The 22,464-nt window shown below is 32.9% G+C and overlaps 1 protein-coding gene across 1 annotated transcript; it reads right to left on the bottom strand.

The window, feature by feature from the left end:
* Positions 1 to 1,499: 1,499 nt before the first annotated feature.
* Positions 1,500 to 8,931, bottom strand: LOC130900554 (cuticle protein-like). The gene is made up of 2 exons (XM_057811251.1): positions 8,872 to 8,931; positions 1,500 to 1,994 (listed from the first exon to the last, which is right to left on the bottom strand). Exons 1-2 carry the CDS (start codon positions 8,929 to 8,931, stop codon positions 1,500 to 1,502), a joined length of 555 nt encoding a protein of 184 aa, XP_057667234.1.
* Positions 8,932 to 22,464: the final 13,533 nt, after the last annotated feature.

The following is a 22,464-nucleotide window of genomic DNA, read 5'->3' as shown; positions in this document are numbered from 1 at the left end:
GAAAGTGTGATGCGAATGAGTATGAGGACCTGTCGAAATGATAGAGGGCTGGTGGAATTTCCTTCTTCGCACCAATCTAGGGATTTATCCAGAGGGGGGGATGCTTAGAGTGTAGGGTTTTCTCACGCGCACGTGTGTGTGTCTTCATTTGAAAAAGTAAGTAAAATTTCACTTTCCACGCCATTTTCAAATAAATTGAGGCGCTTATCTTAGCATTGAATAAGCTTAGAAATTCCTTTATCATACAATTCTGCCGACTGCAATCACTTACTACTTAGTGACGCGCAGCCACAAGGTGTTTTTTCCAACCAGTTCTTCATACTTGGAAGTAAGTGAAAAACACTAGATGTAAGATTAGAACTCTCAGTGAAAGCTTAGCGAAAGCTCCTTTATTATGTCATAAATCTTTCCATCAACTTCGCAATGCTTCGGCGTCCACTGATCTCTTCTTCGGCCATTTATGAACTGAATATATCATTTTTTTATTATACTTTATTATACTTTAGTAGACTAAAGATTTTTATAAACAGTAGTCCTTCAGACTACTGTACTAACAATATATACTATACACTGAGCTATTAAGCAATGTTTCTCTGATAGTTTATTCTGAATCTTTAGATTATTTGGATATTACTTTTTTTGGCACAATTCAGAAGTTTTATGGTAGGACTTTGTTTTATAAAGTGAAAGTGCTTGTCAAAATCCAATAGATTCTTTTGAATTTGATACCTTGCTCTTATCTTTTATAACATGGGGTTTCCATCACAACCCCCCATCTAATTTGATATTCAAGTATTTAGTTATGTTCATATGAGGTAACCAACCATAATTCAACCTCAATGGCACATGCTGTTCTCTCTTGTTAGTACAGTTTATGTGCACTGATTTGGTCTCGTTCAGTATGTTTCGTCATACTTGAATTTAATTGATGTTTGTTATTCAAGCCAAAAGGGCTGACTTCTCTGTGGCAGCGGCTATTTAATTGTGTTTTAAATCAAGTATATCACTAGTCTATAATAAGTAAAGTATTCAATATACTTCTTTGTATGAACATCGCTTTGATTTCTTTGACTAGTTTTTTTCTTGCTTTATTTATTTATTCTAAATAATTTCTCAATGGAATTTCTTTGCGCTTCAAACACGATAAATTTTGCTCACAAAACTTCATAAAAGGCCGCACTTCACAACTGGTTTTTAATTGTAGTGCATATTTAAATTAGGATATCGTAAATGCCGTAAAGGGGAACGTTCTTCTGTATCGGAAGCTTAAGGAAGTATTCATGACTTGTTTGATAATAAATTATTGAAAGTTCGAATTTTCTTCTTAGTAGAAACCTCGTTTTCTTGTAGTTGTTGGCTTCAATTCAAATATGTAGTTTGTTTGTTTTTTGTTACAAAAGATAAACATAATTTATTGAGAAAATTATTGTTTATTTACAAAATAAGACACAGTACAATTGGAGAAACTTCATAAAAAGAAACACAGAATACATATCACTTTAATGGATATATTTCCCATAACCTAAACCTAAGCTTGAACCATATCCATATGATAAAGGAGCTGAATACGATATAGGAGCTGGATGTGCAATAGGGGCAGCATATGAAATAGGAGCTGCAATAGGAGCAGCATATGAAATGGGGGCATGGGCAAAAGAAGAGGGATAAGAAATAGGAGCAGCATAAGATACGGACTTGGTTAGAAGAGGAGCAGAAATCAAAGGAGCTGCATAGGATTTGGTTAAAATAGGAGCAGCGTAAGATATTGGTTTGGATATTATTGGAGCTGAGTAGGAGATTGGAGCTGAGAGATATGATTTAGAAATCAAAGGTGCAGAGATGATTGATTTTGATAATATAGGTGCTGAGTAGTCGCCGTAACCATAACTTTCACCGTGTCCATCAAAGTAAGAATTTCCCAGGCCCAACAAACCCCTCTTTTCTTTTTTATCTTCAACAGCACAGCATACTGCTATTGATACTGCAAAAATGATCTGAAATTAAAAAAAACATATAGAATATAGAATCTAAATCATTAAAATGATAATACAACTACACAAATAAAGCTATCAAATATTTGTTTCACAACTTACAGTTGATTATTGCACACAGTTGTATAATTCACGCGTATTTTCAATAAAGTCAGATAAAGTCAATACTTCCACAAATGCAATCCATTTGTCATTCCAAAATCAACACAGATTTCTTTGTTTTTAATAACCTGGCCAAATAGACAAAAGAATGTAGAGGATACTTGTGACAATAATTTAAAATATCAAAACTCCTCTAATTCTTCTAATTCCGCGGATAGATTTATCTGTTTAATTTATTAATTTTTGCAAATAGATCTAATAGTGATTCAGTCTTGGGGAATGACTATGAAGAGAAATTCCCTCTAGACTTCTGAAAGTTCTAACTAATCGAAACATAATGAAAATTACATCTTAAATAACTCTAACTCTTATCGAAATGAAGTAGTCACACCACAGTATATATGATCTGCTGCTGATCTCAAACACAAATATTCAATTCCATCCAAGAAATCGAGTGTAATACTTGCCAATATTTCTAGTGTTTCTAAAAGTATTTTCAACAAACCCTTATAAATATTGGCAAATCTAAGTCAAAGACTAGTGATACGATTGTCGTATATCGTAATATCCTGTAAATCGTACTAATGAGAAAATGATGCTTCAAAAGCTTACAATATTGATAAAGCTATGAACTGTTTCTTGGTAAGCCGACAATTCATATCAATCTGTCATTAAAACCATGACAAAAATTTAAAAGTTACTTCAGTATTCCAGCATAAAACAGTATTTATTTGTCTATAAAATTTGGTAAAACAGAAATAAAATTTTGGATTAGTAGTTTAGTTTGGATGTAGTGAGAAAGAAGCCGAAGCTTGGTGAACAACCTTTTCTAAAGTTCTCGAAACCAATTTAAAAATATAATAAGATCCTGCGTTTTAATCGCTTCCTTACTTCTATAATTCGTAGAATGGAATCCACTTTCGTGCTCATAAGTTTCCAGAAAATGTGGTTGCTTGCGAGCAAGGTACACTTACAATTCTTTAGAAAGAAATTTAAGATATTTTTGATGGACTGCTAGAACAATTAGTATGGAACTAAGAGATGACACATCTAGAGATTTTGGGAAAAGCAAGAAACTCAAGAAAGATCTAGTAAACGGGCCGTCTAAAAAAGGTGGATTTAATGAAGATATCGTTTATCACATAAAAGAACATAGTTGTATTCAGACAAGAGAAATTGTATGTTACAGTCACTTGGTACAGCTTTGTATGATATACATTTCTATCGATAAAAATGTTTTGAACGTAAGTACCGCCGGATCTATTCCTTCCAAACTATATTACTGCTGAGATGAACTAGTTATTCGTGAAATATGTTAGTAAAAATATATACCACATCTAACGATGAAAATCGAAACAATGGAAAGACGAAAAGTCCTGTATACGAGGGTTGCTACTTGAGTTTTGAGATATGGCAACACTGATATGTCGAATCCGACAATGCCATAATAAAATTTGATAATTTTTGATAGTGAATATACTTTCTCACCTTGGACAAAAAATGGAAATAAATTGCGATCATTTTCGTGCGACGATTTTCTGTGATTTTCGACATGGATCAACCCAACAGTAGTGTGCCGATCAACTCGTTTCGACTTCTGGTGTTGAAGTACCATCTCGAACCAACGTGTTTCGCTGGTGTTCTGAACTCTATCGTAGGCGCATTTTGCTATAGGATGAATTTCCTGACGGTTGTACCAAAAAATATAGATGCTATGCGTAAACTGATACTTCGCATACATTCAATATTGCATGAACATTTGGCTGTCAAAAAGATTTGTTCGCGCTGGATACCTCATAATTTGACAATCACTCAAAAAAAGCTCGTGTAGATTGGTACAAAGAAATGCCGAAAAAAATTCAATTGCGGTGCTTCAAATCATGGAACTAAAAAACAATCAACCGTGTGGGTCTTTCAAGATAAGCCAAATCTAACAAAAAGTCATCGCGCACGAAAGACGTGTCGCCAATGTTTCATTAGAATAAAGAAAAACGGTCAATTCTGAAAGGTGCACCAGCATTTTTTTGCCGATAGTGTTTGAAAAAATCAGAGGAATTAATCACAGAAAAAGAATCACCACGACAAAGCAAACTCTTACACATCAGTTTATACAAAAGTGTTTTTGAACAATCAAAACATCGAATTTATGGTTTATTCGCCGTAGAGTCCATGCTTGACACCCAATGATTACTTCTTACTTCCGCGGATCCAAAAGAAATTGCGAGGTAAACATTTTTCTACACTTGGGGAAGTGACTGATGCTTCACGTGTTTTGGAGATATCTCGATCAATGGGAATGGAAAAAATTGCTTCGACAATTTGTTTTTATTTGTTCATCTCAAAATTCTCGTTATCACTCTTTGTCTCCCAGTGAAAATGTTTGCAATTAGAATTTCATTTTTTCAGTTTTTATTGTATAGGAGTGAAATATATTGATACAAAGATCAGACATCTAAAAGAAGAAGAAGATTGCTCACTCAACAGGTTATATTGACCGATTTCAATTTTTTTTTATTGTGAAATATCTAGAACCGTAAACTAATACTTCATTTGTCCTACGTACTCGTATATATACTATATAAACTCCGAACTGGATAATTTACTTCTGTGGAAAAAGTTCACAATCAATTCCTATTTAATGAACTATGAAGGTATATTGTATCCAGTAAGGCTGAGATGGTATTAGATCGAATATGGAAAAATCTATCAATCTGAGAATATTGCAGGGAAAAACACTAGAAAGTGTCTTAAAAATAAGAAGATGAAACAACTCTATGGACCTTACATCGGAAAAAAATTGGTTGAGAAATACATGGTAGAAGACTGAGCAACAACTAAGAGAAAATCACTAAAAGGGACACTCAAAAGCTATTCAAGTCTCGTGTAATCTCACAAATAATAATGAAGCTAGCGAAAAGTGACAACAATTACTTATAATAGTAAAATTAATTATGGTCTTACACCCATAAATGAATATTTAACAACGTTGCAAATAATTTTATGGAAAATTCTAATATTAGAATAAAGTTGTAAGCCGTGCAATTTGGTACCTGAAGTTGAACTGGCTAATAAATTGAATGGAACAATTTGTGTCCATTTGGATTAAACGAGGAATTAGGTAACTTGGAATCGTACATATTGCAAGAAGAGAAAAAATTCGTTTGAATAATAGAATGAAGCATTCTCATTTTATATATCAATTCGGTCGACCCAATTTTTGTGAGGTACTTTACAAGAATTTCAAAACTTTATTCATTGCAAAACATTGAAGGAGTAGTTGTTAACACTTTCGATGAAAAAATAAACTTAATTGAAACGAAAGAATATTAGAGAGTTTGAATAATGAACAAATTATTAAAAATTTATTAAAAATATGATCAAGTTGGAAATCAAAAATTCCATTGCTAATTGCGAAAAATGAAATCTATTCATAAAAATTTTCATAAGATCTGATTAAACAAACTTAACTTCCATAGGCCCATATACCCCGAGACATGATGAATCAGAAATGTTCTTACCTAAATCTGGATGAAGAATCTAAAGCACCGAAGATGAATCAACAATTCGAAAAAGATAAAAGTGTAAATTGAAAATAGTTTATTCTGTATTTTGGAGAAAGAGTTATTCGGAAAACAATATAAACCGTATATATATAGATAATAGTAAAATAGTTTTTCTCGAACTTTTGGGTTAGGATTGCACAAACATTTTACGTTATAAAGCATTAACCCCGAGCTTGGATATTCGAACTGGCCTCAAAACTTATATCAAAACCACTTGTGTAAGAAATAAAAAAATAGGGCAGATTTCGAAAAATTATGACAAAAGTTTGAGTATATTGAGAATGTGAGTTGGGTAGCAATTGAAAAATTTGTATTAGAAATATTATTGTGAAAAAGTCACATTCTATCATTCAAATATTACAGATTCCACTCTATTCCATTTAATAATTTATTCATATTTATTATTCTATTGTTTCTTATTCCTACTCATTCTATTAATAAAAAAAATAACAGAGCCTACTTACCAAAAACTTCATTTTAAATAATGTTTAATGAATGGATACGGTTGAATGCACTCTCGATGGTTCTATGTTGAATTTAATAGGATCCTATGCACTTTATATAGTTTGTGGAAGGGTAAAACTTCTTTTTTTCGTTATGTGTTAACACAAGTGAACTAGATCAAGAATCACACGTACGAATTGTTCATATTGTCATTTAATGGTAACTTTTACTTATCTTGATACATACATACAAGTATACCTACGTATTTACAAAAGAAGTGTCTCATGTATGGTCGTTTCATTACCACATCGATTACGATAAATGTGTAAGTTGTGATAGGTGTTCAGAACCTTTTGTTATTGTCGTTTCATTATTGATTGGTTTATTTGAAAAGTATCTCCAGTAAAAATTGACAATTTTAGGAATTTTATAACAACACTGTTTTAAAGAGTACGTCGATAGTTTCATAAAATATTAAGATCATTTCACACATTAAAGCTGCTTGAATCACCCCACCTACTCGTTAAGTTTCATTTTCAAGTGAAACAACCCTGTTTTGTTATATGTTTTAGGGTGCTGGATATGAACATGAAAGTTATTTTTTTTTAACTGAGGCGTCTTAATTAAATTCGCATTTCACATGAAAACGTGGTAAAAGATATTTCAAGATTTACGCCCTTCGAATATAAAGCTACAAATGAGAACAATTCAGCCAATCTATCAATAATAAATATTATGGAACTTTCCGGTGAAGGAATAGCTTGCAATGCACTTATCTAGCTTAAACTTTCCAACAAACTATCCTTAGGAGACAGAAGAATATATTGGAGCCTTACGTATACAGCCCAAGTGAAATCCGATCCTACCCTCCAAAATTACTTCTCCAAGAAATTCCCAAATTTTTTTTCAAATAAACCCATGACCCCCAAACCTTTCTATGCTAGAATTAGGTCATATTTAAGCGAATTAAATTTCTTCCTTTCTGAATGCCTTCCTATCGAATCTTCTCAGACTCCACCATGGACAATAGAGAGCACCAAATTCATTACCTAGTTCACTTCATTCGACAAACACCACACCAATCATATGCTAATCGAAGGACACTTGAATAACATATTCAATGAGTACAATGAATTATATGCAATATATCAAGCCACACACATCGCCACTTCATCAAACGATGCTAATCACCTCATACTCACAGATTCCCTTAGCCCAATCCAAACTCTTCAAAAAATTCACAATTTCCTTAGAAGTCAAAATCAAGCAACAACTGTAATATATACAAAATAACAACAAAAAATAGCATTTTTCTAATAATATTCAATTTTTTTTTCATTCATTTGCATTCATAAAGAATGTAATTTCTGAATTGATCAAAAAGCGTGAAAAAAAGTACCGTAGCGGTTCATTTTTTTACGCTTTTGCGTTAAAAGAAGTACCGTAACGTGACATTTTTTGACGCAATTATAAAATTGTTTAGTGGGCTGTGAACGCTTTCTTTCTCATGTCAATTCGTTTCCCCGATGAACTGTCACACTTTTATTATTGAATCAGCAACTGCAGCGACTAAGAATCTTCTCCCTGAGAAAACTAGGGAACAGTATTTAAAGAAATACAATTCTTTTATGGAGTGGCGTACTAAAAAAGGCATGAACACCTTCACAGAAAGAGTGTTACTAACTTACTTTGAAACTAAATTCAAAATGTGGAAATGTGCCTGAAAGGCGCCCTAATAGTAAATAACGACGTAGTCATCAGTAAATACTCGAAACTCATTGCATATGAAACTCATTGCATATTTGAAAAATAAATCGGTGGGTATAGACCCAAAAAATCTAAAACATGTGCCCGTGAAGAAATTCATAAGTTTCTGTTGCAAGCTCCAGACGATCATTATCTCATACATTATAGATTATACTTGGTAAACATTTATAAAAATATGAAAACCAACGATCCAAAAATGTCAAAACAGATTTTTTCTTTTTGCAGTATAGAAATGGAAAATGCAAAACCCAAGTTGTTGGTATAAATACTTTTCCAAAAATTCCCTCACTTATCGCAATTTATTTGAATATACCTAATCCAAAAAACCTCTCTGTGCATACATTTAAATACTCTTCGGCGTCTCTATTAGTGGATTCCGGTAGTGATATAATTAAACTAAAGAAGCATGGTGGGTGGAAATCCAGCACAGTTGTGGAAGGTTACGTAGACGACTCAATACAAAACAAAATGCATTCCGCAGTGAAAATTTTAACGGGAATAACTAGTTCGCCTTCAAGCAGCATTGTAAATGTTCACGATCCTATCAACAATCCAATAAGTACTAATACAACTATAGACAATGTTATTTCTTTGAACTCGTTAAATGCTACCAATTCAAGAACCAATAGTAATGTAATTTGTTAGGTTAGGACGTATGAAAAATTTTGTATGAAACTCGTTAGTAAAGTAACTTTTTTTTTTCACTCGTAGGAATTGCCAATCAAACCGTTCTACTCGTGAAAAACGTACTTCACTCACTTGTTGCCTAAATAACTATTTGTTGGATCCCCGTACACACTGGAGTAACAGAAAATGAAGAGGCAGACCTGGTCACTAGGAAGCTGTAAAGAGTGATAGTTCGGAGTGCGTGAACTTTTTAACTACTGCCGATATTAAATCAGTCCTGAAGCGTAAAGTGCTCAATGAATGGGAGAACAAATGGTGAACGACCACACATCAATTTCGTGAAGTCAAAAACTTAGTAAAACCATGGTCAATATTACCAAAAAATCGCAGAGATGAAGTTCTTCTAACTCGTCTCCGTCTAGGCCATACTGACCCATAGCTACTTATTTGATGCGAAACCTGAACTAAAATGTAGCAACTGCAATTGCAAATTGACTATAAAACACAGAATGTCCATCTTTTAACTGAGAAAGATCATCATCAAATCTACCACTCGGAACAATATGTGAAATTTTAGGTCCTAAATACAATATTACCTTAAAAATTAACTTAAACAGATCTCGATCAAAAACTTAATTTAACAAAAAACTGTATATAAAACACTTAATTTTTATTGAATTGCTAATAACCTAATAATTTTGTAGTAAAAAAAATATTGATTACACGCCAAGTTTAAAGCGTTTGAGAATCGAAAAACAGGAAGTGGTTTTTGGTCAGTTATTTATTTTTCGAGGTTGCTTTTTAAAGGTGTTTCGCTTCTCCAGGAATAGCTGATATTTTTCAATTTCTCAATTTTTTCTCATTTTTCTAATGTACTATTGATGAAATGATTGTCTGATACAATGATCTCCACACTATGTAAGGCGCACCAGAACATGTATGAATTGCCATGATAAGCACGTTAAAAAAAACGTAAATTTTCATAACAAATACATGATAGTGATTCAATTGTACAAGACTTGGATACTGTTAAATTGTGAGCGGTTTACTTTCAGAATATTTCTTTATATTTAACGTTTATTAGATCTGTATAACTACATAAAATGGGTATGCAATAATTGAAGTGAAGATTTTTGTGAATTAAGGCATTCGATACATTATAATAATGCTAATCTAATGGTTTGAAGAATTCATAAACTTATATAATATATAGGGTATTATATTGAATAAAATTATAATAGCAGTCATTACGCTTTGAACTTGTTCTATTTATTAGATAAGCGAACCTATAAGGAGAAGACTGGTTTGTTGAAAATGTCTATTATTGGCATAAACAAGTTGAAAAGAATCAGTTTATGGTGAGAAACGGTCCGGATACAAATGAAAATTTGTAAATGTTGATTGACTACTGGAGAACTTATTGAGGAACCTAACAGATGATTTGCGTGACAAATTTGTTGACAAACATTTGACTGTGACATTTTTTTTGGATTTAAAGGATCATCTTCGTGAATTGGTGGTTTAGCGGTTAATGGCGCCGGTCACTAAAATTAAGTAGACATTATATTTGATGAAAAACGCGACGAATTGAATGGTATGTTACATAAGTTCTCAATAACTTTAATAAAACTGTTTTAATTATTTAGTAACCCAACAGTTGGATAATATTGATAAGTTTCCTGAGCCTACCCCTAACAACCATGTTTCACATTTTGCTCATATGAATTTCTATTTGATAATGATTTGATAATATCAAAAGACAAAATTGAAGCAACAATGCGCAAGATGAAAAATAGGAAATCACCAGGGCTGGATAACATTAATAACGAGCTTCTTAAATATGGTTGCAATGAATTAATAGACCAAATGCATGTCATGTTCAACAAGATATACGACCAGAGAAAAGTACCAGAGGAATGGAAAGTAAGCATAACGATCCCCGTCTTTAAAAAAGGGGAAAAGAAAGATCCAAATAATTATAGAGGGATGAGCCTCCTAAGCACGACTTCAAAATTACTAACAAAAATTATTGCAGAAGAAATCTCAAGTAGCGGCATGAGCGAAGAACAACAGGGATTTAGACAAAATAGATCAACCATAGACGCTATATTCATCTTAAGACAGATTGCCGAAAAGGCCATAGAGTACAATAAAACCGCGTTTATGTGCTTCATAGACTTAACAAAAGCATTTGACAGAGTGAGATTACATGACGTCATTGAGCTACTAAAAAAACGAGGCGTAAACCAAAGGACAATAGACATCATTAGGGACATGAACAACGGAAATAGCACATATGTAAGAGTAAACAACGAACTCTCCAGTAAAATGCCAGTATCAACAGGGATCAGACAAGAAGATAGTCTCAGCCCAATACTCTTCAACATTATAATGGACGAAATCATAAAAGAAGTCAAAACGGCAGGCAGATGATACAGAATGGGAAAACATGAGTTTAAGATAGACACAATCCTTGACAATAGCGAGAGAACTAAGATGCAAACTGGCAATTTATAATAAAAGTGTAGAACAGATTATGTCTTTTAAATATTTAGGGGTTAACATCACGAACAATAGGAACTTGAAACAAGAAGTCAAAACGCAAACAACAGCAGCATCTAGGATATCAGGATTCCTTCGAACCGTGATATGGAGGAATAAATTTTTAAGTATCGAAAGCAAAACACGGATATATAAAACTTGTGTCAGACCAGTAATGACATACGCCATAGAAACGAGGGCGGAGACTGCAACTACTAAGCGGATTCTTAGAACGACAGAGATGAAGACATTACGCTCAATCACAGGGAAAACACTAAGAGACAGAATAAGGAGCAATGAAATTAGAAGAATGTGTGACGTTCCGGATATAGTGAGATGGGCCAGAACTAGAAGAAGAGCATGGAGAGATCATGTCAATAGAATGAACAACGATCGACTGGCGAAAATCGCAAAGGAAGAGAGACCCAATACAAGTAGACCGCCTGGAAGACCACCAAAGCGCTGGTATGAGAGCTGGTCCTCGCAGTCACAACTTAGGCTGCCTCTTTGAAAACACAAGACATAGTCTTAAAATAAGAAGAAGAAGAAGAAGAAGAAGAAGAAGAAGAATTTCTATTTATTCATTCATATAAGCAGTATTTGACTTAGCGACCGCCTTCACCATTATGTACTGGAGCCTCAAATGTTTAAACGGTTTAAATTAACTAGATGCTGTAAGACAGAGGTGTCAAACTCAATTTTGCAGAGGTTCATATATTAAATTTTGAATTCGTAGGTGGGCCCGATTGAAAATAAAAAAAAAGAACTGAAATTATAATATTTTATTTATTAAATTATATAAGTATATAATAAACGGTTGTTAAAAATCATATCAAAGTTATAAAGGACAGTAGGTAATTACGTTGAGCTCGAGGATCCAGATACCTGATTTCTCTTGTTTTTGACAAGTTGATTGATATCAGGTATCATATTCGTTGTAGTTATTTTAAGAATTGATTAGAATTGATGTTCATTCGTAAGTATTGTGCGATGTTTGTTCTTATTTAATTTCATGACGGAAAACATCTGCTGTATAAAATGTAAGAGCGTTAATCTCATTAAATTGTTCTTTCAAAATAATGTCCGATTGAAGATCTATCAACGCCATTTGCAAATGAACTGGTGCCTGTGAAGCTTTAAAATTGAAGGGATTGTTGAACATTTGGAATTCAATTTCATTCATTTTGTGAAAGTCTTCAAAACGATTGTTGATTTCCGTAATCAAATTTTGCAGAAGCTGAAAATATTAATCCAATTTTTTTTGGCTCAATGTGCCAAATTATTTTAAATGAGGGAACTGGTCCAAAGTTTGACTGATTTTCCCACAGCCTCAACTTTTTTTCAAAGACCTGAATATATGAATACATTTGAATGACAATCAGATTTTTACCCTGTAACTTTATATTCAGATCAGTCAAGTGTTTATTCATATCTACCAAAAAGGCACAATCAACCCTCCATTAATTGTCATAATCAATTGGTTTGCCTTTTTCTAGCATGAAAGCTTGAATAGGGCCAAGTAATGCAAAAAATCTTTCTAATACTACACCTCGACTGAGCCAACGAGACATCAGAAAACTTTTCGTCTAAGTCTTGTAAAAATTGCCTGAACTGTCTGTAACTTAAACCTCTGCTCCTTATAAAATTTACTATTTTAATTATAGGTTGCATGACATGGTCCATTTTGAAATGTTTGGATGCCAATTATTCCTGAGGAAGTATACAGTGAAATCCCACAAAATTCCCTGATGTTTTCTGTTTTCATTTAGTTACAACGCCCCAATGTTTTCCAGCCATGGCAGGAGCACCATCCGTAGTTGTGCTGCTAAGTATACTCCAGTCGAGTTCATATTCTGCTATCAAATGCTCAATTGCAGAATAAATATCATTTGCTGTTGTTGTACCTGTCAGTGGAATGCACTTTAATAGTTTTTCAGTTATTTCAAAGTTACTGTTAACGCCTCGTATAAAAACAGCAAGTTGAGTTGTATCAACAGTATCAGTGCTCTTGTCAACAGCCAGTGAAAAGTTTGTAAATTCCTTAATTCTCTTCTTCAGATAAAGAACCAAATTTTGAGATAAATCGTTTCTTCTTGAAGCAAAAGTGTTTCTTGAGAACGAAAAGACTTTTGAGATGGAAATGAAACATCGGCAACTTTCAACATACAGTCTTTAATAAAATCACCATCAGTAAAAGGTTTATTGGTAAATATCAATTGTTTACCTTGAAGTTTAGATTTGAAAGATGACAATGTGTCGATTCTTACTTTTTCAGTGTAACAATCGAATTTTGACTTATGATCCGTATCATAGTGTCTCTTCAAATTAAATTCCTTACAAACAGCAACCGTTCGATTACAAATCAAACACCGGAGGTTACCTTTCCATTCTAAGAAAAAATATGCAATTTCCCATTTAGACTGAAAAACTCTGCACTCACTATCAACGTTACGTTTTTGTGACATTATGCCCAAATCGTAACAATTATGGAATTCAACACAACAATTACTAATAACATCCGTAGACTTGATATTAAGAATATTTAAAACATTCGTAGAGGAATCGAATGAAGTCTAAAAGCTCTAAAAAACACGATTCTTCTTTCTGTCACACATTGCGATCGAGGACCTTATTGATATGGCCCAGGGGCGGGAAGCGGCCCGCGGGCCGTATTTTTGTCATGACTGCTGTAAGACAAGACGATAATTCTGTTTCTAAACTGCCACGCCAATATATTTTGAATTTTGCAACAAAATGCATGGAATAAAGGAGAAGTCCCTGATGACAATGCACAGTGTAACAAACAAAAAAATCTAGCTAAAAATAAAATTTTTAATGCTTAGTTTAGTAATCAAGAAGGTAAATGTCAGCATATAGAATTGGCAGTCCTTTTTAAACTGTGGTGTGATTAAAACTATGAGATAATGTTTGAATCACAAAGCAAGTGCTTACTTAAAGTCAATAAACAATGCGTTCCAAAAATTATGTGGTCGTTTGCCTAATCAGTAAGTAAATTGCTTCATTTAATTATCATCACGAAGAAGGCGTATGTTTTTACATTATTGTACAGCATCTAGAATTTATAATAAAAAATATCTTCAAGTATATATTAACTATGGAAAAATTCATTTGCCGCTTTTTGCCACCTACAGAGAAAATTGAATTTAAAATATCAAAACTAATGTGTTGTATTCTCAAAAAAACTTCGGCCATCATGTTTTACACAAATTCGATAATTCTGAAGGGTGCTTTTTTAAATTGGTCGTCAAAGTGCGTCCACTTCTATCAAAAGCGAGAAACTGCTTTTCTACCGAAGCTGCTTAGCTTTCAGAACGGCCCGATGTTTAATAAATTTTATTAGCGACTAAGCAAGAACAAAATAATTACTATGGTATTTTATTTAAATTTTGTAATCTATTTTTGTTAATAAATTCATTTTTTTAATTTCGAACATCCCGCGTCCCAATGAACATTTTTTAGTTGAATTCCTCGCGATAGCGGATCTTTCAGAATTGATTGCTTTGTCACCTATTCATTCCTTACCACATTTTACGTGAGTTTTGAATTATTTCTTGGATTAAAAACGAATCATAACTAACCGAAGATAATACTGTTACATCAGTGGAATGAATTATAAAGAGTTCATTTTTTCGCTTTACGTCATATTGTGGTCGAAACAAATTCTTTTGGTTTCTATAAGTATCTTATACACTAAATAAAAAAATCTTGAAAAAGTTTTGCATTAGTTTGACTATGCTACGATTTTTAAATGATTAGTGAAAATATTTTGATCAAATTACCACGGAATCACTTTTTCGTCTATAATAGAAGTTTTGGAGATAAATAGTAACCTACAAATCAATACACACATGAATACAGTTAATATAGGTTTACCTATACGAGAATTGATACATATTATACATTTATAAATCAAAGCGATTACTAATCATTATGTCACATTGTAACATATTATATATTAGTCAGGTAAGAAACTTATATTGCTGAAGCTAATGAAGTTGCATTATAGTATTAAAATAGATCGTGTTGAACAACGCATAGCAATTAAATACTTGAGTCTAAAAAGCATGACCCAAAGCAAATTCACAAATATTTGGTGGATACATTAGTAAAATCTTTTTCTTCGCATACAGGGATCATTATCGTTGTTTCCCATGTTGGCTTTCATATTGATTATAATTACTTTATTTCCTACTGCGCGCAATAGCTAAATTGTTGAGCGCCGACCTATGCTTCTTGTACCGATTATTTTGCCTTGCATTACCATGTAAAGAAGATCGTACTTTACAGAATTGTGCATCACATGACCTAACTATACTAATTAACGTCGCTTTATAGTGTTAACTGTTTCTAAAGTATTATTCATACGCTCAAGAGACTCAGCTTTTTAACTCTATCGATCTAAAATACTCTCACATTTCAAATTCACATCTCAAACGGTTCCGAACTTCAGACCAGATTTTCTGTTATCCAATTTGCTTTCGCTTTGGCTATTCTTGCAGATATCTCCACGAAAGGATCACATTTATTGTTCATTATGGCTTCCAGGTACTTTAATTTTTCAGCTTCACCTATTTGTATTGATACATTTTGTTATTTATCTATGACCATATATTTAGTTTTCTTCTTCTTCTTCTTTCGTGTATTAGGCATAGTCGCCTGCTTTATCTTCAACACTCTTGCCTCCTATCCTGTTTCAATGTTGTCGTTCCACCTTTTTATGAGTCGGTCGATAGTCTTTCGGCCGAGTGGAGATTTATCGTGCGCTATCTTGACCAGTTGTTATCCATACGATCTTCTGTTCCGATATGTTCATTTCGCTGTATGGTTTCGTTCAAACATGCTGCTATTCTTATGACTTTAGTTGTTTGCTCTCTCACTTCGTTCTCTACGTCTCCAAATCCTGAAATCTCGATTCCTACGTATTTGAATTTCATTACTTGGTGAATTATCTGGTCGTCTACGACTAGCTTACATCTTATCGGAGTTTTGGAGTGGTTTGTTTTGAACGCAGATTTTATCATATTGAAAGAACAGCATCATCAGCGTAACATAATATTGTGATATTTCGGTTTAGCTTTTTTACTTTCTTGATTATTTTGTCTATAATGATATTGAAAAGCAAGAGGCTTAAGAAGTCTCCCTGGCGATTTCCTTTGTGTACTGCTTTTGGCTCCGCTAGCACTCCGTTCACTTGGCTTGGATTTTGTTGTCCATGTTTATATTTTCAATGGTTTCTATCAAGTCATGTTTATCGTATAGTAGATGTACTACGTCTTTTAGTTGTATTCGATCGTAGTCTTTTTGTGGATCTATAAAGAACTTGAAGCACATAAATGCTGGTCTGTTGTACTCAATCGATTTTTCTGTGATCTGTCTGATGCGAAGATCACGATATTTAGTCTTCTTTGTATTGAGTCCGTAATTCTGACAAACTATAACAAATCGGTATATGAACCTATGTAGTTCTTCAAACGAGTTGGCTATTGGAACAATATCATCAGCGTAGCGAATATTGTTCACAAGTTTTGTTTTTCATCAACCAAGACACCTTCATCAGCGTTCTCTACTTCTTGAATATATCGTCAGAGAACTAATTATAGAACAATAGAGATATAATGCACCCTTGTCTTACTCCATTTCTTATTTCAATATCAGGGGAACTTTATTGATTTACGCGAACGCTAGCGGTTTGATGCCAGTAAAGCTTGGCAATAATGTAAATATCTTTATAATCTATAAGTGACTGTTTTAGAATTTCTAGGGAAATTTGTAGTACGATATGACAGTAAAAGATTGTGTAGTGAGTGTAGAACGTACACAACAGCCACCATACACGAAAATATTGAAAAAGTTCATGATCTGGTGATTCAAGATCAGCACGAGACTATTAGACAATTAGTTAAAGATAGTAGACTCTTAAACCATGTAGTAGATAATAGTATTATCATCAATTAATATGCAACCGGCAAATTATGATACGTATGCACGGATATTTAACAACAAATTTAATATAGGATTCTTCCTGCCGAAGAAGGATCAATGTGATCAATGTGAGGCGTACAAAAATGCTGTTGATGATGACAAAAAGGAACTTGAAGACGCTTACCACCTACGTCAGGAGGAAAAAAATTAAGTCAACTTAAGAAAGCAGCGGATAAAGAAAAGTCCCAAAAAGGGAAATCAAGTTAGCTGTTTATGATCTACAAGCAGTGTTGCCAGCACCGACGGGGCAAACATCAGCTTTTTATTACAAGTCCCGACTTAATTGTTTCAATTTTACAGTAAGTATCAGCAAGTGTTCCATTCACAGTAACTGCGGGAGCCAACAGAAGAACCGGTAAGCCTCAGATAGTACAAACGAAAATTTGATTTGAATACATAGGTGTGTATAGGTGCATGTGTGTAGTACATCTGCGTTCTGTCACTTAGTAAACATTTTCAGGCTTTTGGCTATGAAGGAAAATGTAATTAACTTCCACTGTTGTTGTAGGAGCTTGATCGCTCTATACTATACTATACTATATATACTATACGCAGTTGAACATCTTGACATCCATTACGCACAAGTATTTGATTCGCGGTCATACGTAAAACGAGGAAAACGCAGTTCACAGTATCATCGAAAGATTTTTTAACAGAGCAAAGAAGTCAGGCCCGATTTACGTACCCGATCAATATGTTTTAATGATCAAAAATGCTAAAAAAAGGAAACCCTTTGCATGTGAATGAAATGAGTTTTGGAGATTTTTACGATTTTAAAGCACTTTATGAGAAGATGGTACCAAAACTTGCCAAGAACAAAAATGAGGATGATTTGAAACTTCAAGATGTAAAAATATTACTCCATTAAGGCATCGCCACGAATTACCTAATTTTTGTCTTATATTAATGTAACTGTGAAGAATCATGAATCTACCTAACTAGCTTTTAGTCACTATTTCACAATTGCGAATACTAAAGAAACGAAAATTTCTTCACTAGAGATTTAGTTAACTTTCGACAAGTGCCACAAGAATCACCTATGCAGTTTTATAAGAAAGTAATGGGACTTCTAAGTTGTAGTACCAACTATGAACAGATGATCAAGAACGAAAATTGCTCAAGTTCATCCGAAGAGGAAGGTATTCTTGTCCGAAGACAAAAAATATATGGACATTGAAAGAACTAAGTTGGAATTTCTGGAAGCGTTAGCGATATGCACACAGAATATACTGTTTACACTACCACTACAAAAACATTCACTATTACACTATCTGATGCGCGTTTCAATATTCAAATTATCGTCCCTATGTAGTTTTTTTTAAATGCATCCAATAATTTATGATTGAATACAGTTCTTAACAATTTCTCATTATTAATATTTATGTCATAATTACGACAGGCAGCCTGATCACCATTACTCGATTTTTCAGTCCGTCCATATTTTAAATGACCTATGTGCTCTTTAAACCTAGCAATAACGGATCTCTTAGTCTGCCCGTCATAATCACCACAGCGATTTTCATATATTCCACTATTTTCCAAATTTGGTATTTGATTGACGAATTTGATTAATTCGCGGCTCAAAATGAATCATGAACAGTTCATCCATAAAGGATGATAGGCAATTGCCCATAGCTATTCCTTCGTCTTATTTGTAAAATTCGTTGTTGTACTGGAATCAATTTTTTCTACAACTGCTATGAAAAGTGACATATTTCTTATAGCTAACTTAATTCCAAGATCACATATTGCTCACACAAACTTAGTTGGCTATTGTCAACATCAAATAGTTGACACAACTGTCAGATTATAGAAGTTTTTCAAATTCTTAAGGGAGTTTTCATTCGTGGTTTGATAAAAATCGCAATTTCCCTTAAATATTATTTTAGTAGGACATAATTATACCAATTTATAATATGGATACTGACAGTAACTTTATAAATTAAAAAACAAATGAATTAGCATACGAGAAATGTATGGAATAGAGAAGAAGTAAAAAATCAAATCTTTTTCGGAAACTGTAAATTTGGTATACTTTAAAGTTTTGTCGAAAACTTTAAAGGCGTCTACACTTTGGTCACAATATTTAATGTTACGAAGTACTATCAGTATAAAAAATAACATTGATATATACACGTATCAAAAATAACGTTCAGTTTTGAAAAGGCCGATAATTACGTCACCAAAAAATCACACATATTAATAGCAGACCAATTGCAGAGATTTTTAAACGAAGCTCCAGACAAGGAATATCTACTAATAAAGGTGAATTTATTTAGAAGGATCTATTTTTAGAATTTTTTTTATTTTTTCCTTGAATTAACATAGATTTTTCTAATTAGTGAGTTTTACAGTAGATAAAAAGAATTAATCATTAAAAATTCTATTAGCGTAGCATGGGCATCTCGTAGAGAAGAATTGTGGAAATTAAGAATCGATAATTTAGAGAATTTAAATTTAGCTTTACTTGTGAAATTAGATAACACTGAAACAAAAAAGTCAAGAACGTTAACTGTAACGGAAGAATTTTATGAGATATATAAAAAATACGCTACTCTTCGACCGATTGATTTGCCAGAAAAACGTTTCTTTCTAAATTACCAACAAGGAAAATGTACTTGGCATTAACAAATTCGGTAGTATGGCTAAGACAATTGCAATTTTTTTAAAATTAGAAAACCTCCATCTATACACAAGTAGTCACTGCTTTCTTCGGCATCAATTTTAGTAAATGCAAGAGGGGACATATTAACCTCAAAGCGCCTTGAAGGATGGCAATCCAGTACCTTGGCAGAAGGATAAGTCGAAGAGTCTATTAAAAATAAAATCAAAGTTACTAATAAAATCGTCAACTCCATTGAAAAACCACTCGAATCCTTCACAGAAATTGAGACAGAAAATACACCGCATATGAACGATCAAACCCCAACATCTAAAATTAATATAACGAAAAGAAATGAGGTTCCGGGTTTAACTATAAAAAATTGTAAAACTTTCACAATCAACTACAATTTTAAATAATATTAGTTAAGAGGACACTACTAGTATTGATTTGGTTTTACTAATCATAAATCACTTATTGCACAATTAACTATTGTTCCAGACATATTTTTGTTAACTGTAAGTATTCTTCGATTACATCAGCTCCCAAATTATTAGATATCAGTAAGTCATCCAAGGTATTCCAAGGTCTACGGGATCGGCACGCTGTGAAAATTTCACAAAATAATGATCTTACATCAAAGGAGATTGAAATTTCCTCATCTTCAATTTCTGCAGTTTTCACTTTGTTGAATAACGAATTCTTCACTGAAAAATTCTCAGGTTTGATGAGTAGGTTTTCAAACTCCCAAAAAAAAAGAAGAATTGTAAAGCTGATTTTAATAAGGATGATAACTTTTTTTATTAAAAGACACTTTGTGCGAGTGCGTACCTGTCAAATATGTCATAAATGAAGTCGATTTTATTAAAATTGTCGTTGCGATAATTCTCCATTAGCTTATACCGATACCTATGTATTCTTAGCTTAGGAGAAAAGAAAGGTGTCTAGTAATTTTTGGTACAAAATACAAAGTAAGTTTATGAAAGATGGTTTCTCATTGCACCCCTTTGGGGATATTATTATGAATATATTATGAGAGATTATGTTTGAAATCGCTAATTCAAAATATAATAAAGTTTTATTTCACCTATTTTGGACTCTTGATGCTAACTTTTCAAAATTCTTTCTTAATAAACACTTACGTAAAACAATGATCATTTTATGTTTCTTCGTCAAATTTCTGATATTCACGGCTAAGTTAGTGAATTTATTGGAGTGAGAAAGTACTTTTGACAATAAAAAATAAGAAAGTACTAAATTGGCTATTAAGAACGATCGTCGACTATATCTCAGGAACGGATTGTATTACAGGTCCAGGAAACAAAATTATAATAAAAGTGGTCCCAATAAACACGTGGAAATTATTTTCAGGATTTTAGGTTCTAGATGTCTTTTAAAAGTAAACTAAATTCTCATTTTAATGGCGAAAATCGCATATCGATATTTTTTTTATGTCCCGAGATATCTTAAGAAATGTTAAATAATAATCTTTTATTGCCACTAGATAGCGTTATCTAAATGTAACACTAATATTTTTAGCAATCAGAATAAATCATTAAATAAACCATGCAACAAATCTCACAATTAACAACTTACATAACCAACTACATAATTAGTGACGCCCTAGCTGATCAAAATGTCGTCCATCACTTACGATAGGTTGAATTAGTCGCTATCATTGATATACTTCGTATTTCCTGTAGTATTCTTTTGTCGTGGGTCTATTATTGTGAACGAGATTTTTTAATCGACCCCACAAATAAAAATAAAATTCGGTCTGAAGATCTACGTGGCCAAATAAAGGATCTTCCACGTCCCATCCAACTATCAGGGTATATTTGATCTAAAAAATGTCGAACGTATATGGAATGCACCATCATATTGTAAGAGTATGTCACGATGAATGACTAAGGGTATGTTTTCTAAGAGAAGTGCAATTCGTTCTTTAGAAGTCTGAATATTTTTCTCTATCAAGTACATCATTAAAAGAAAATGACTCTGATGTTGGATCTACAGCATCCAATGGGGGTTCGTTTCGGACTAGTCGTGTATATTATGGCGATTTACTCTACCATTACTAAGAAACTAAGCCTTATTTGTCGTGTAGGTTTTTACTATGCTTTGATTCACTGGCAAACAATAAACACAACTCAGTTCATCAGCCTACTAGAGGTTTGAAGAGAAATGCTCCTTTTTACATATTTATTTAGTTTACTTTCATCTTCCAGCCTACACGTTGCTAACTAAATTGCTTAGAATGTTTATATTTTGCAACGTTGGACGACATCTCTTCCAAACAACATCAAGTTTATAAAAATCGGCTAAGCAGAGCCTAAATTTCCCACTTTTACCCATCTCTTATTTGAAGAAATAGACTAAAACTTGCGAAATGAAAAATGCGCAGAATTTGTTGGATAATTCGATTATCGTGTATAAAGTGCCACTTAATTGGGTAAATTATAAAAACAAAATACTTTTTTAACTTTATATTTTTAAATCCGTCCTTTAGTAGTGGACCTAAAATTCTTTCTCGACGTCAGTTTTTTTATATTTTTTTCCTTGATGCCGTAATATAATCTGTTCCTGGGATAAGATTAGTTGCCCATCCGGTACAACCATAAGCCCAAATAATGAATAGGGTGATATATCAATTGGAATTAAAGGACGTTTCATATATAACTCAATCCGTTTTTCCTAGTGGGTGAAACTATCTTGATGTAAGTTATCAATTTTTTTTAGTTGCCCATCCGATACAATCATAAGCCCAACTAAATACATAATGGGCATATCCTAACCTCAAACGACTTTTATATAAATTTTCATT

Source organism: Diorhabda carinulata, chromosome X, assembly GCF_026250575.1.
Source record: "Diorhabda carinulata isolate Delta chromosome X, icDioCari1.1, whole genome shotgun sequence".
NCBI classification, from domain to species: domain Eukaryota; kingdom Metazoa; phylum Arthropoda; class Insecta; order Coleoptera; family Chrysomelidae; genus Diorhabda; species Diorhabda carinulata.
This window is presented reverse-complemented; position numbering and strand designations above follow the sequence as displayed.

Excerpts from the sequence above, each read along its gene's own strand:
- LOC130900554 (XM_057811251.1), bottom strand. The coding sequence starts at position 8,931 with ATGGGTCAGTATGGCCTAGACGGAGACGAGTTAGAAGAACTTCATCTC. Across the intron at positions 1,995-8,871 it reads TTCATCTCTGCGATTTTTTG|ATCATTTTTGCAGTATCAAT; the intron begins GTAATATTGACC and ends TTTTAATTTCAG.